Source organism: Ailuropoda melanoleuca, chromosome 4 (genome assembly GCF_002007445.2).
Source record: "Ailuropoda melanoleuca isolate Jingjing chromosome 4, ASM200744v2, whole genome shotgun sequence".
Lineage (NCBI taxonomy): Eukaryota > Metazoa > Chordata > Mammalia > Carnivora > Ursidae > Ailuropoda > Ailuropoda melanoleuca.
Window position 1 is genome coordinate 38,618,278 of NC_048221.1, and position 14,910 is coordinate 38,633,187.

The 14,910-nt window shown below is 39.2% G+C and overlaps 1 protein-coding gene across 1 annotated transcript in view; it reads right to left on the bottom strand.

Annotated features, from left to right (window-relative positions):
* The window catches only part of LOC100482732 (protein SHQ1 homolog), a 90,296-nt gene that overhangs the window by 26,067 nt on the left and 49,319 nt on the right, over window positions 1-14,910 (bottom strand). Inside the window, exon 10 of the mRNA XM_002914658.4 lies at window positions 10,657-10,777. Coding sequence (XP_002914704.2) covers window positions 10,657-10,777 — 121 coding nt within the window. The remainder of the gene's footprint in view (window positions 1-10,656; window positions 10,778-14,910) is intronic.

A 14,910-nucleotide genomic window follows, 5' to 3' on the forward strand; every position in this document is an offset into this window, starting at 1 on the left:
CTCTTACAAACCTGGAGCAAGACTGGATCTTTCTGATAAAAAGGTAAGATAAACCCAGTATTTATCTTCTGAACATTTCAGATTTGGAATTTCACCTGAAATCATGGATTATAATAAAGCTTCTGAAACATAAGTATGTGTAGAGCTGCTGTGTTCAGAATACAAGCTTTGCAACTTCTTCAGTTTTTAAAGCTTGGTTTTTATAATTAATCCAGTATTTAATAGAGTGGCGAGCCTTTGCCAATAGTTCTATTCAGATAGCTTTAGCTTACACAGCTCATAAGTGAAATCCTTTTAACTGTTGTGTCCATTAAAACAAGAATATAGGACATATGCCGACAACTGTAATTTTAAACATCAAGTTGAAAATGAAGGCAATTTCTCCCAATAAGAACTAAACCCTTGTTTTCCTGAAGTATGAGGATACTCTAAGGATAGAAATAAAATCTAAATTGGCTGGTGAGCTTACTTAGAATGGCACAAGGGTACTTAATACTACACATGCAAAGGTGTTTTATTCTTTGCTCCAAAGAATATCTCTGGGTTCTGGTAGGGTATCAAAAAATGATTTATCTCCAAAGAATAACTCTGGGTATGTACGTGGCCTCGGGTTATAGCAAGAATGAATCTGGAGAAAATAAGATGGTCAGAACAGACATCACTTTTCACACTGCACTCTTGTCCTTTAAAGCACACCACAGAATTTTAAATGTGATGTAACATATCCACTGCAAGATTAACAAAAGTTTAACTGAGCAAAGGGCAAATATGTTATAAAAGTGTATTCTATTGCTTGATATATTCTTATAAGACTAAGAACACATGCACAGTAGACTTCTAATGGTGAGCTGAAGTCTTTTTTCTGCTGTGCAATTTCATATAAATAATAAAATGGCACATGGAAACATCGCGAGAAACTCCCCGTTTGAAAATAATGTCAAATTACCACTTGAGTTAATGCGAAGTTCCTATTTGAGAGATCTCAAACCAGCACTGATGGATTATCTAATTATTGTTTCATTTCACTCAGGGAATGAGGGCTTTCTTTTTTCATTCCTTTATTTAGTTGAGCCTTGCATGCAGATCACCACACTTTTTACTTTATTTAGTTCTTTCCTTTTTTTTTTTTTTTTTTAGATTTGAGAGACAGAGAGAGAGAGAGCGCGTGCACATGTGCAAGTGGCGGCAGGGAGAGAGAGAGAATCCTACGCAGACCCCCTTCTGAACAGGGACTCCCCGACGCAGGGCTCAATTCCTCAATCTGTGAGATCATGATCTGAGCTGAAATCACAAGTCAGATGCTCAGCAGACTGAGCCACCCAAGCACCCTTACTTAATTTAGTTCTATAATATTCTGTTACACTTGATGAAAAAATACATAACAAGCATTTGTATCACCCTATAATTTCTTAAAATGTATATCTGGGAGAAAAATAAAATACATGTTTACTAATAAGTATAAAATAGAAAAGGTGCCCATGAATCCACAAACAAGAGATAATTTTTTTACCAACATGAATGAGCTTCCTTCTAGAATTTTTGCTCTGTGAATATATGTTTTAATGTGATTATGCCACCTCAGCATATACAGCTTTATATACACTGTTTTTCTCCATTTAGCTTTCCAGTTACGATTTTTCATGATAGTAGAACATCATTAACCCTCCCCGATAGTGAGCTCCTTGATGCAGAAATCCTGACCTTGATCTTACCTCCAGCACAGAGTACAATGTTGGCCATAGCAGGCACTCAATAAATTTGGGTTCAGTTAGACTCTAAACTCATTTAAAACAAATGAGCCACACAGAACAGAAATATTTATAATTATAAATAATGATATTTAATAATTAAATAATTGGTAATTATAAATAAGATATTGATAATTAATAAAGACTTTAGATAGATGTGATTTGCTCTACAAAACTCTGTTTTCACAGGTGTATTTCCCCATGAGAAAAAGGAATAAATCGAAAGGCTATACCTGTTTCCTTCAGTCACATCACAGATCACTCAATATGTCTCTTGGTCATGCGAATAATTTGGGGATGACAGTCTGGGGAACTTCTTGGAACTGACGGTTGAAATACCTTCTTCCTTCTCAACCAGCTTATACACTGTCTCTAGACTTGGGGACAACAGGTGGGTACAGATCCTGGGATGGTCAGTCCTTGAGCCTGACTCCTCAGGGAAGGTGCATGGCATTCCCAATACCACATTCTGGGCCAATACTGCACACCAACAAATAGGTGGCATACAGAAGATCTAAACGTCCATCCAGCTGCCCATCCAAACACCCACACACCCTCTCTTATAACCTCCAACTCATTTCGACTTCCATATACTTAAGTAAATAAGCATGCAGGTATAGGTTTCCTTTGTCATTTATCCCAGTACATAACATCTCTCTGTAAGTAAGAGCATATATCCTTGTTTTATGCTAGGATATGAAGAATAGAACACACACTGTAGGTCCTAGAAGAGACAGGTTTAGTATTGCATAAAGAGAAGGTAAAGCTGTTTCTTTTCATTGAAGATTTTAAGTGAATTAGAAAGGACATTTTCAGTTCAATGAGCATTTACTGAGTATCATGAATAAGCGGCATGCATTTGGCTAAGGTGCTGGGGCACCAAGCTGAATATGACCTTTGCTCCTCAGAACATTCACAGTCCAGATTTCTCTGGGCCCTTTGTCCTTGAGTCAGTAATTAACAACCAAAGCACAAAATCATTCCTCATGGAATCATACATCTTGAGAATAAACCTCTATCACACCGTACTCCTAGACACGTGATCGTCTGCTTCAAATTTCATTCTTTTTTTTCCTTGAAATGATAGTTGGGTTTTTGTTCTTCACTGTTTTAAATTAACACAAGAACCCCAAAAGCAAAGACTACATAAGGCCCAGTTGTTTGTGCTCATGGAAATACGTGCTGCCATCCTGACAAAGGCTCTCTCTACGTTCAGAAGTTAGGCTTCCTTCTTTCCCTAGGCAAATAAAACAACCGAAGCAGGGAGGGGGCCTTCACATCTGGCAACAACATCTCAAGCTCTAGCATGTGAGTTTCTATGTCTTCAACTTAGTTCAAGCAGCTGGCACAGACCAACTAGAGTCCCTAAACGCCAACTCCCAACTGCCTAGGCAAGATAACCCTCCCCTGCCATCATTCAAAAGAGACGTATGTGCTTCTCTTTGGAAATAAGGATGGTTCTTCCTCCAAACTTCTGATCAAGTATCCCATCACTAAAAAAACGTTTGGTACCCACCAAACATGAGTTTTGCCAACAATCCATATGTTAAATATTAATGACCTTAATTTCTTTCTTTTAAAATAAACAGATATGCCTATTACAGTCTTCCTCCACTACAAAAAGATGGTTCTCTGTGCTCCACGGGGTAAGTGCACTTCACTTTGGAGGCCAATGCAATCAAAGATTTGGAGAATGAATGTATAAATCGAAAGCACAACTTTACAACATTATAAAACTCCCCAGGAAAAGGAGGTAAGACAAACGTAAAATAAAAACAGAAGGGGCACCTCAGTCAGTGGCTCAGTGGGTTAAGTATCTGCATTTGGCTCAGGTCATGACTGTAGAGTCCCAGGATTAATCGCATCAGGCTCCCTGCTCAGTGGGGAGTCTGCTTCTCCTCTGCCCCTCACCCCACTCATGCTCTTTATCGCTCTCACTCTCTCAAATAAATAAAATCTTTTAAAAAAATAATAAAAAATAAAATAAAAACAGAAAACATGATGTGCTTTATGACAGTACCAATTAATCATTAAGTTTAAGAAAAGCACAGAGCTTCTATAAGGAAAAGACAATACAAACATTTAACAGCTAACATTTTCTTCAGTTTAAATCTTTCAAAAGGCCACACTAAGTAAAAACATTTAAAAATGAGTCAGAAATTTGTTGATATCCACCCATTTAAAATACAGTCTGTCAAATTCTTTCAACATTCTGTTAATATCTATTTTTTTAAGATAAAAACTATTTCCTGGAAAGCTGTTTAAATTGAGAATAGTAAGCGAATAATCACTGATAAAATTATCTAAAATAAATATCATGTATCACTTAAAATCTGGAACCATACCTCAAGCAAGCCTGTTCCCCACCCCAGTCCCGACAATACGTTCTGTAGCTCTATTTATTATTTTCCCAGCTTCTATTTATTCAGAAAAGTAGTCAGAGCAGGAAATGGGACAAGTCAAATGATCACAATCAATCTCATCACCTTCACAACATGCTGTGAGTGTAATTAATCCTCTATTTATTTAGGGGACTTCACACCCCTTACATTAAGGCAGCAACTCCCTGCTGGCTTCGGTGGAGATAATTATGTTATAACAAGGATTGGGTTTCAATCATAATAGGCAGAAGAAAAAGGAAACTGTACTTGAAGTTGACAGTTTTTTTAAAAAGCTTTCTTGTGACTCCATTCAAAGGACGCTCTTGACAAAGCTCTCCTTAAACAGAGCACTTTCCAAGTGCGATAACCACACATACACATTAATCAATGTAAGCCTCTTCTCTGAATGAGACGTGAAGACAATCCGAGCACTGTGACAACTCTACATGAAGCAGAGAGAACTGGTTTACAAAACCAGACTACATCAAGCCCACCCGAACTCACTTGATCCTATGAGCATCCTCCAAAGACCTCTGATGGGTGAACAGGCCTCAGAACAAGGAGGCGAAGGAAAATACCAATTTGCTCACACGGTAGCTAATTATACACTGTAAAAAGCCCTGGCTCCAGCAAGCCAAAACCAAGGATTTGAGAAGTCTGGAGCCAAATACCCCAGACAGAGACAAACCTAACACCGCCACCCAGTCAAGGCTCTAAAATGGGTTCGACTCAGGCAAACCTTCCCGTACCAATAAATGCTGTGCATTTTCCAGTTCAGGGCCTGCCTATTTCACCTCTGAAACTTTACATCTTTTTTTTACAAGAACTCACAGGTACACTTTCTCCTCTAATCTCTACCTTAAGAAAATAAATGTGAAAACATAAAGCCTTGCCAATTCTGTATTTACACACCTCTATTTTTTATTAAAAGATCATAATGATGATGCCCACAATGTAAGTAAAAATGATACCCGAGTTACGTTTCCAAATTTCTAAAAATTTTCAAATATGCCAAACCTTTTGTTTTCAGGGTCTGGATTCTTGATGATTTGGGTATCTGTATGTAGTAAGCTCCTGAGGTGCTTAGCATCTCAGTAATACTTCACTACCTTTCAACACCTTTTAAGCTCTTGGATAACCAAAACGTGCGAGACACTGAACATTACTGATTTGAGTTCCAGTTCTTAGTAAAAACAAAACAAAACATGGTATCCTGGAATGGGAAAAGCCATTACGTAAAAACTAGGAAAACCTAAATAAACTATGGGCTTTAGTTTCTAATAATGTATCAGTAAGGGCTCATTAATGGTGACAAATACACCTACCATTGTAAGATGTTAATCATAGGAGAACCGCCTGTGGGTTATCTGGGAACTCTGTACCATGTTCATCACTTTTTTAGAAATAATAAAACTACTCTAAAATAAAAAGCTTATCTTTAAAAAAAACAGGAGAAAAGTTACAAATAAGGAAAACATAATAAGCAAACAACAACAACAAAACCCTCCACAAAACTTCTAACATTCAGATACAAAATCCTTTTGCTAGTTTTCTCAATACACAGAGTTATAGGGAGCATTCATATCCTTACAAAGAGTTATTTTAGCCTGAAATCTGTACGAACATTCATAATCCTATGATTTATTGGCACATTTCTTGTAAGAGAAGTCTAATGAAGAGCAACAGTCCCCAGTGGGCACTGCTGAACTACTGGTGATAAGGTAAAGAACCATTAAGTAAATCCTTTCTATATGAAACCCCACGGAAGGGATACAAGTGAACGAATATTGGCATGCACTAATCTATTCTTATGGAGATAAAACCCACTCCCATCCAGGATGAATTTGTGGATTTAATTAAAAATAAACAGTAAAACCAAAGAGCAACTTGACATGCCAGAATAAGCACCTTACCAAGAAGGATTTCAATTCAAGAGAGGTTTAACTTGCTTGAAATTATGCACAATTGTTTCTTGAAATTTCTATATGCTAATTATTAGCAGCTAATATAACGCTTAACATTTTACCATTTATCGCAGGAGTAACTTCCGATACAAAAGTAAAACCACCTGGAGTGCCTGGTTATCGTCGGGTATGCCTGAATTTAAGAGAGCCCTGAAATCACCTTCAATACTGTATCTTATAGGAGTATTGGTGGCATGGGTGATGGTAAAGTGTCAGGGTTCTTCCTCAGCTATGGTGCAAAATAGCATTGTGGAATTACAGCGGTATCCTCTTAAGGTCTCTGCATGCCCCACGTGCCCCCTTCTCTGAGAATGCCACTCAGGACAGAGTGGGCCTTGGCACCCTGTGTGCACCACCTTAGGGAGCATCCCCACCCCATTCCTACTGTGACCAAGGCAACTGGACCAGGAAAAGACACGGACCCATGGCTGGGTCAATCATTCTTCCTCCCTGGGAATTACAAGCAAGGGACTTGGTAGTTTCTCTCTCCTAAAACCAGGTGCACGTGAACTCAGCTGCAGGACAGTCATTGTCCACTTGCATCGAGAGAGAAGGGTGGCTTCCTTGTGGGAAGGAACAACACAAAAGACCACATGTCACCAGAGAGTAAGCTGACTGCTGCACTTCTTCAGGACTTGAGCTCATGAGGCCCAGCTGCACTCCCTGCACCTGGCTTCCAGAAGATAACCTGTAGCCTCCTAATTAAACTCCTATTTTTTTACTATAAAAGTCTGAATGCATTTGTCTTGGGTAACCAAATGGAGAAATAAGGAATTCAAAAGTGGTTCTCTTACCAAAACACCATGACCCCAACTGGGAACTCTCTTATTCATAAAAAAGAGATACAAGGATAGATAAAACTGATCTAAATGCAAAAAAGCCTCACATCCATTCTCACCCTTCCAACACACCATAGCTACAACCAGGAAATCTGTTCATCATGATGCTTACATGTTTTATTTGTCTACTCCTCTGCATGATGTTATTTTCCCAGGCTGGAATGCCTCCATTTCTGATTATTATGAGATTCATATGTGTAACAGTACTATGCAACCAGATACCATTGTTTATGTTTTGCTATTAATTTATATCCATTCTTTGTTCAAACTCTCTTCCATACACCTCTTCCAGCTGTGACCCAAATGTTCCCGACTACTTCTTTATGTATATTCCTTAGAGACCTCAAATTGACATTTCTAAAACTCATCTTCTCTCCCTCTGTCTTCTCTTCCAACCCACACCCTCTCCCCACTCTGGTTTAACTTCAGCAAGTACACCTCCAAATGGTCCCATTAACGGGCCAAGTCAAAACGTGGATCTCCTCTTTGACGCTTCCCCTTCTCACTCTCCCCTGGTACCCTGTCGTTACTAAGTTCTGGGTCATCCACCTCTCAAATCGGACCACAGTCTCCTTCCCTGCTCATTCCCCTGGCTCAGTCTAGGCCTTCTGCTCGCATCACCTGCAAGCTGCTGAGGCTTTCAGTGTTAAATCTGAGCTCCACCCCACTCAATTCATTCCCCGTGAGGGGACCTGATGGCTCTTCGAAGAATCTGAATCTCATCACATCACTCACCCAGATACTGCATGGCTTAACCTCTTCAGTGTGTTCCATACTCTCCCAGGACAAAGTCCAAGCATCTTTAAGCATTTTCATGTGGCCAAGGCTTCACATGAACTCCTTGGCCTCATTTCTTCTTCCATGCCTCTACCTATGATCCATCCATCCTGAGCTTTTGAGCTTCTCTAGAAGAAGTTACCTTTCAATGTAACGAAAACTGACTGTGCTCCTAAGGGACTGTGATGGGCCCACACAGGTGCTCATTCAGAGGGACTTTAAATTTTAGAGGGGGAAAGAGATAAGCACTTAAATGACTACAAAATGAGGCAGGCATGAGATATGCCTATCTGTTCTTAAGCCAAGTGCTATGGGAACACCCAGGAGGAAGACGAGTGAGTCACTAATTCCTCTTCATATAGAAAAACCTTCCTAAAGCGAGGGCTTTTTTTCCGGGTTTTTTTTTTTTTTTTTTTTGGTGTTTTTTCCCATATGCCATGGGTAAAGAAAGCTGGTTGTCTAGGTGGCCTATCTTGGAAAACATAAAATCCAGACCCAGAAACCCTGAGACTATCACACACCTCTCTCTTAAAGGCTACATGACCTCAAGGAAATCAGTTCCTCATGCTGCCACCCAGGGAGCATCTGCCGCAGTGACCAGCACACTGGAAATTTCCAGGGAAGCTTACAGTGAAGGATGGCAGGGAGTGCTCCTTTCTAGAAAAATAACTTGTCTGTCACTAAGAATAAGAACACAGGACCTTCCGTTTTGAAAATCTGTGAATATGCTCTATAAGACACAGATATCACAAGGAAAAATACACAGTATAGAGCAAAACTTAAGATTTAACTGTTTCCCGAACTTCATTAAGTCAATGTAAGAATGACTTTGCTACCCACATTCCAGCAAGTTTTTGCCAAAGTGAATGTCTGACTATAAAAATGAAATGCTGTTCTTTGTGCTCATTATAATTTAGCACTTGTCTGCTATTTTAAATACAATTTCAGTCTTTATTATTATAATCAAAAACATCAAATAGAGATTAAGGAAAATACAGAACTACTTTAAAACATAAAAATAAGGAGCTAGATTTCAGTGATAAACTAACGTGTATGGGAAAGAAAGAAACCAGGAGGTGAAAGGTGAGGAAGAAGCCTGTTATGAAAATCATGAACATTCACTGCAGTATAATTAATTTAGAGCCAAGACAGTTCACAGTAAAGATGATACTGGAAAGCTCAATTTTATTGTTTGAAAAACTAAGGATTAAATTTAAAAATTTAATAAAAATCAGGTAAATGAACAAATGTGTTATTTCAAGGGAGAGAAAAAATAGCCAGGCTCAACTAGAGTCAAAATATTAACAAACAAAGTGAAAATGAGAGAGCCTATTTAGGGAAAAGAAAGTTATGGTCACATTGGTATAGTCAAAAAAATCTTTCCAAAGTAATTTGAAGAGTTCCTGCTCGTTTCCCTTTCCAGTCTCACTTCCCAATACATTATATCTCTTTGAAAAAAATCACTGTTATCATAACAATTATTAGGGACCTAAGAATTTCATTTCATTTCCTGCAACTTAAAACCCGGGGAAAAAGGATCTTTTTTAAGCGCAAGGAGGTGTGCTAATCCCCACATGGACATGAGGGCACACACCCTTCCACTTTAATGAAACGCGATCTTCTCTCTAGTTAATAAGGAATGCCACAGAGAAAAGAGGCGCTCATAGAAATGGGATCCTTGCACAAACCTCAATGCTCATTACATGTTTATAAAATCCTCACCCTGAAGGGAACAAGAAAAACCTAAACCCACACAAATAGACTATTTCAATTTAATTTTATTATGAAAACAACAGGAAATGGCAGCAGGGTACTTGATAAGCTCAATTAGCAGGAGGGTGAAATGAAGTGATGACGTGCCACGATGACCTCAGGGGTTAAAGATGCAATTTTCCATCTGGCGAAACTGAGATTTCCACCACAAACACCGCCGTATGGGAGTAGGCGATATGCGAGCAGACCGTCAGCTTCTCCTTACAACACGCAGAGCCTCGAGTTTTGTCTTATTTCACTCTGCATATAATTGCTTCCCCGTGAACAGAGGCCAAAAATAAATTCTATACCGTGGCTCACTCAGAACAGGCACTAAAACATACTACAGCACATACTGACCAATCACAGCGATGGGACAACTATGATGACTGTTTTTCTTCTAAGTCAAGAATGACACTGCCATCAGTTTCCGGAGCACCCAAGAAGTACTCTCATCAAGAGCTCTATCTGTGTGCTCTCAATTAATCGTCTTCTGCTACTGAAATGGCTACTTTGGTATAGCTGTTGAACCTCTTCACAAAATAAAAGTTCACTGCCTGTTTAGACTTCATAGGATTCCCCGAGGGAGGCAGTGGTAAACACTTTGGGCAAATCTTACATATACCGCGATGGTGAGTGTTCGGTCCCTTCAACGCACATGTTAGTTACCAAGAACCATGTTATGAAGCTTTGAAGGTCGTCTTTTTTATACTCTGAAGAATGGATTCTGTAAGAAGTGGTTAGCCAATGGGATGACAGCTGATTAGGTCTCTGTGCCGTGATGCTTGCACAGGTGCCCACATACACACACACACATAGACATACATACTCACCCACAATCCCCACTGTAAGTAATCTGCAGACACAAGTCTGGATGCTCAAGGATGAAACCTTGAGATTTCATATCGGACCGTCAATAACAAAGCAATGAATACTCACAACTATCTGTTTGCATGCCTATTTTCTAGGCTAGAACCATGTTTCCCAGTAAAATTAACTTTTCACCATCTGCATCTCCCCCCGAAGCAAATTCGCCAAGCTCCCCATGTTGATCTTCTTTAAAGTGTTCTGCAGCTAGATGGGGTTTCTTTTTCATTACAACTTACCTCCCGGGCTACTTCATTTGCTTCCTCCTGGGTCAGGAGGCATTCCAGAAATGGGAGCGTGTAAAATTCATAAGTAACTCAAAACTTACTTGGCTTTCTGAATCCACACACAGTAGTCTGAGATGTAGAGATCATTCAGAATATAAGCAGGGTCGTTTTCCTGAAAAATTTTGTGAACATCCAGGAGACACTTTAAAACTGCACTTTTACCTAAAGGAAATGTTTTAAAAAAATCAAATCATTCTTAAGAAAAACACATTTGATTATCTTAAACTGAGAAACTGATACCACGAGGTAATATATTTATAGCAGTTCAGAATCTTAACCATATTTTTAGAATATTTTTAACATTCCTTTATTGCATGAAATGTTATCAGTACTATAAAGCCCAAAGCCCTTTATTTCTTTCATTAAGAGTTATGAGTAAACCTTATGCTCTATTTCTATAGCTGATTAATTGTGGTTACTATAAAAACACTATGAAACACAACTAAGTACATTAAGCAAAAAAGAGGAAAGTTTTCCTCGCTAACTGAATATTTAAATGCACCACAGTTTTAATTATAAAATATTCTTCTAATTCGAGCTTTCAAAACACTGTGAAAAAATTATATTATGGTTTTTAAAATTCTTTATATTTTATGTCAACATTTTTTGTTAAGGAATTATCTGGTACTAACTTCAGTTTTTGCACCTTAAAGAACTGAAGAGAACACAGACCGAAAACTAAAATATCACAGCACTCATTCAAAAATAAGCTGACAAAATCACTTGGAAAAAAGCCATCAAGTACCAAAGTCTTGTTCAATCTAATTACTTCCTTCTGGTTGTTAAATGAACCTAATTTTAATACCAACAAAAGCCTACAAGAGGAATCTCTGACAACTCAACAACAATTCCCTAGGTGTCTCGAACTTCATGACATTCCCTAAAATGTACTGACTATAAGGGAAAATTACTAAATTTATAGTAGCACCACTTCCTTTGATCAGTAAAACACAGCATTTTCAGGTTAACAGTTTCATTCTTATCTTTACAGTCCCAAAACATAAAAATACTGTATATCAATTTCCTGAAGATACTGGATGTGCTTTCATCGACATTTCCCACTTGACTTTTAGACAGGATAAAAGAATCATGAGCTAGATAATGACAGCTCAAGGTGCCAAAAAATTGTTGCCACTAAAATTTTAACACAATTAACACTAGAAAAATACATTTCAAAAGAGCAGGGACTCCTGTTTTATTTAATGATTTTTTTTAAAGTTTTTTTTTTTATTTATTTGAGAGAGAGAGCACAGAGGGAGAGGGAGAGGAAAAAGCAGACTCCCTGCTGAGTAGAAAGCCTGACGTGGGACTTGATCCCAGGACCAAGGGATCATGACCTGAGTCAAAGGCAAACGTTTAACTGACTGAGCCACTCAGGTGCCCCATGTTTCATTTAGTGATTAATCCCTACTACCTAGAACAGAACCTTGCAGCATCAAATTTTCAATTTCAATATTTTAAGAATGAATGAATGAATGAATGAATGAATGAATGAATGAATGAATGACACAGTGACCACCTGCCTTACACCCTCACAATTCCTCTCATCCCAGGGCCTCATACAGCAGCCCTGAGGATTCCTCTTGGAAACGCCCCTCGAAGCTGCCCTTTCCCCACCACTTCCAGTGCAACTATCCTCACCTGTACTCTCAACATCTCACGCCTGGATTATAAGATCTCCCTCCTTCCTCACACTGCAGACTCTGTCCTTCTAGTCCTCTGATACGCTTCTCTATGCACTGTTTTCCTCAAGTCCCCTCCCCTGCACATACTTTCCAGATCCTCTCCTCAATTGGCTCCCACACCTGGAGTGCCTTTTCTTGTCCACTCCACCAATGGGCATCTTAGCCTGCCTTCACGGCCTAGCCTAAGACTTCACCCATCAGAAGCCTGGGCTCACCCCCTCGTCTTCGGAGCTCTTTACTGAATGCTGCAAAGAAACGTGGAAAGGAAACAGCTGACCCCCCCACCCCCAGCCTTCCCTGCTCATTTCACAGAAGCAGAACCTAAGGTTCAAGGTCCTAAGATACTCACAGGATCCAAATTCTGAACGGACTGGCTTGCGGCTAGCCACCGTACTACACTCCCCACACGTTCCTGGCCCATTCTGTCGCCAGCACATTTTATTGTTCCGGAGTTTAAAATTAAGTTCAAAGCAGGGGCCATGCCTTTTTCAAAAATTTTAACTATGTGACTTCCTCACATGCAGATGGGAAGAATGCCAATAAAAACCCCATTGCTCAATTGGTTAAGAGAAACAAATACTTAGAAGGCCTAAAACTACATTTGGTTAAGTCAAGACCAGAACTGTGACTATCAGAGTGGCCCAGGTTAACTATATCAAATGACTTGTGTGGACCCCCCACTGCAGGCCTATTTTCATTACAAAGTATGTAATGTTGAAGGCAGAGTTTGATGACAGGAGGCAGGAAATACAATCAAAACTCACAGAAGTGATGAAACCAAGTTAGCCATGTTATCCCAAGAGAAAAAAACCAAGGGAGAATTAACTAAAGTGTGAATTTCTTGAACAGTTTTAATTGCCACAGAGAAGAAAATGTCAGGGCAAGCATATGCCAATTTCTTACTTTCTCTCTCTCTCTCTCTCTTTTTGGGGCGGCAGGGTCCAGGGAGAAGGAGTTTACTTTTATTTTATTTTTTTTTTAAAGATTTTATTTATTTGACAGAGAGAGACAGCCAGTGAGAGAGGGAACACAAGCAGGGGGAGTGGGAGAGGAAGAAGCAGGCTTCCCAACGGAGCATGGAGCCTGACGTGGGGCTCGATCCCAGGACTCTGGGATCACGCCCTAAGCCGAAGGCAGACACTTAACAGCTGAGCCACCCAGGCACCCCCGGAGTTTACTTTTATAACTACCAACTTAAAAGTCTTTAAACGTTAACCATAGGTCTTTACCAAAAAAAACAAAACAAAAAAGAAAAACAAGGAAAAGCAAAAAAAAAACACAAACAAAAAAGAACCTTTCACAAACCCCTCTACAGTGTGACATCCCAGAATCCTGCCCCTCGAGATCCCGTACCTTACTAATATAAGCCAGTTAATAGAAAATGCAGGATTTGGAGCAAGACATCACAGCAAATAACTGAATGAAGAAAAAGGGGAGATATGCTGGCTTGAAGGACAGTGTCAAAAGGAGCAAAAAGGAGACAAAATGGGGTGGGTTTGGGGAACAACAGGAAAAGATCATTAGGTTGGAGGAGGCAGTTCAAGCAGGAAAATGAGGGGAATAAGCAGGTGAGTTGGGAGGAAGTCAGAAGAGTGACAAGGGCTGGGGAGACAGTCTAAGAAGGATGAGGTGTGAAGGCCTAAACCCAGCTGCAGACAGCAGGAATAAGAGGTCCGACTCCAGGGATTTTTATTAAGAACGGTATGTTTAATGAAACTCCAAGGCAACCATTACCCTAAAGAAATTATATAGCTTCCTTTAGCAGACATGCCTCAAGTAAGGTTGTCCCCTTGCTAAAGGCCACAGGGAAATTCACATCTTCACTATCACCAAGGAATAATAATAGTACAAGAAATGTCAAAAATAATCATTTTTTAAATTTAAAGAGAAGTTACATTGTATTTGTACATTTTGACCCCATTTTCTTAAAAAAAAAAAAAAGACACATACACATAGGAAAAAACTCCTGAAGATATTTACACCCAAATGGTATTAACATGTGTCTCTGCATTCACTGAAAAAGTATCTAAGTGCCTGACGTGTGCCCAGCACTGTTTTACATGTGGGATTACAGTTGCTTATTCTTCTTTGTACTTGCCCCTCTTTTCAAGATTTCCCCACAATAAACATTTATTTGTTTAACAAAAAGTTTGACACACTCAGCTACACAGCCAACTCTTGAAATACTGGCAAAGAATGCTAAAAAATTTTAATTCATATTTAAATTTTCTTTAAACTGTAATTTTAAACAACTGAGAAGCAATATTTAGATCAGGTAATTTTAGAAAATCACATGCAAGGCAGTTTAGAAAGGGAAAGTTGCGCACTCTTGGAAAGCTGTGTTTTCCACTATAGTCTCATTCAAACTATTTTCACAGTATGCTATGTGACAAAAAAAGCTAAAAGATAACTTGGCTACTGGCAGTTGACAATCTACAACAATAAGTGCATTTAAATCATCCTTTCCCCAACAATGTGTATTGTTACCCCAAGGTCATACTTGGGTCTCTTTTGTTACCACTAAATCACCATAGACTACTGCAGCCACACAGCCAGGAGACTTGTGAGGCACGCAGGTTTTTTTGGTCTCTTTTGTACTGACTGCTCTTT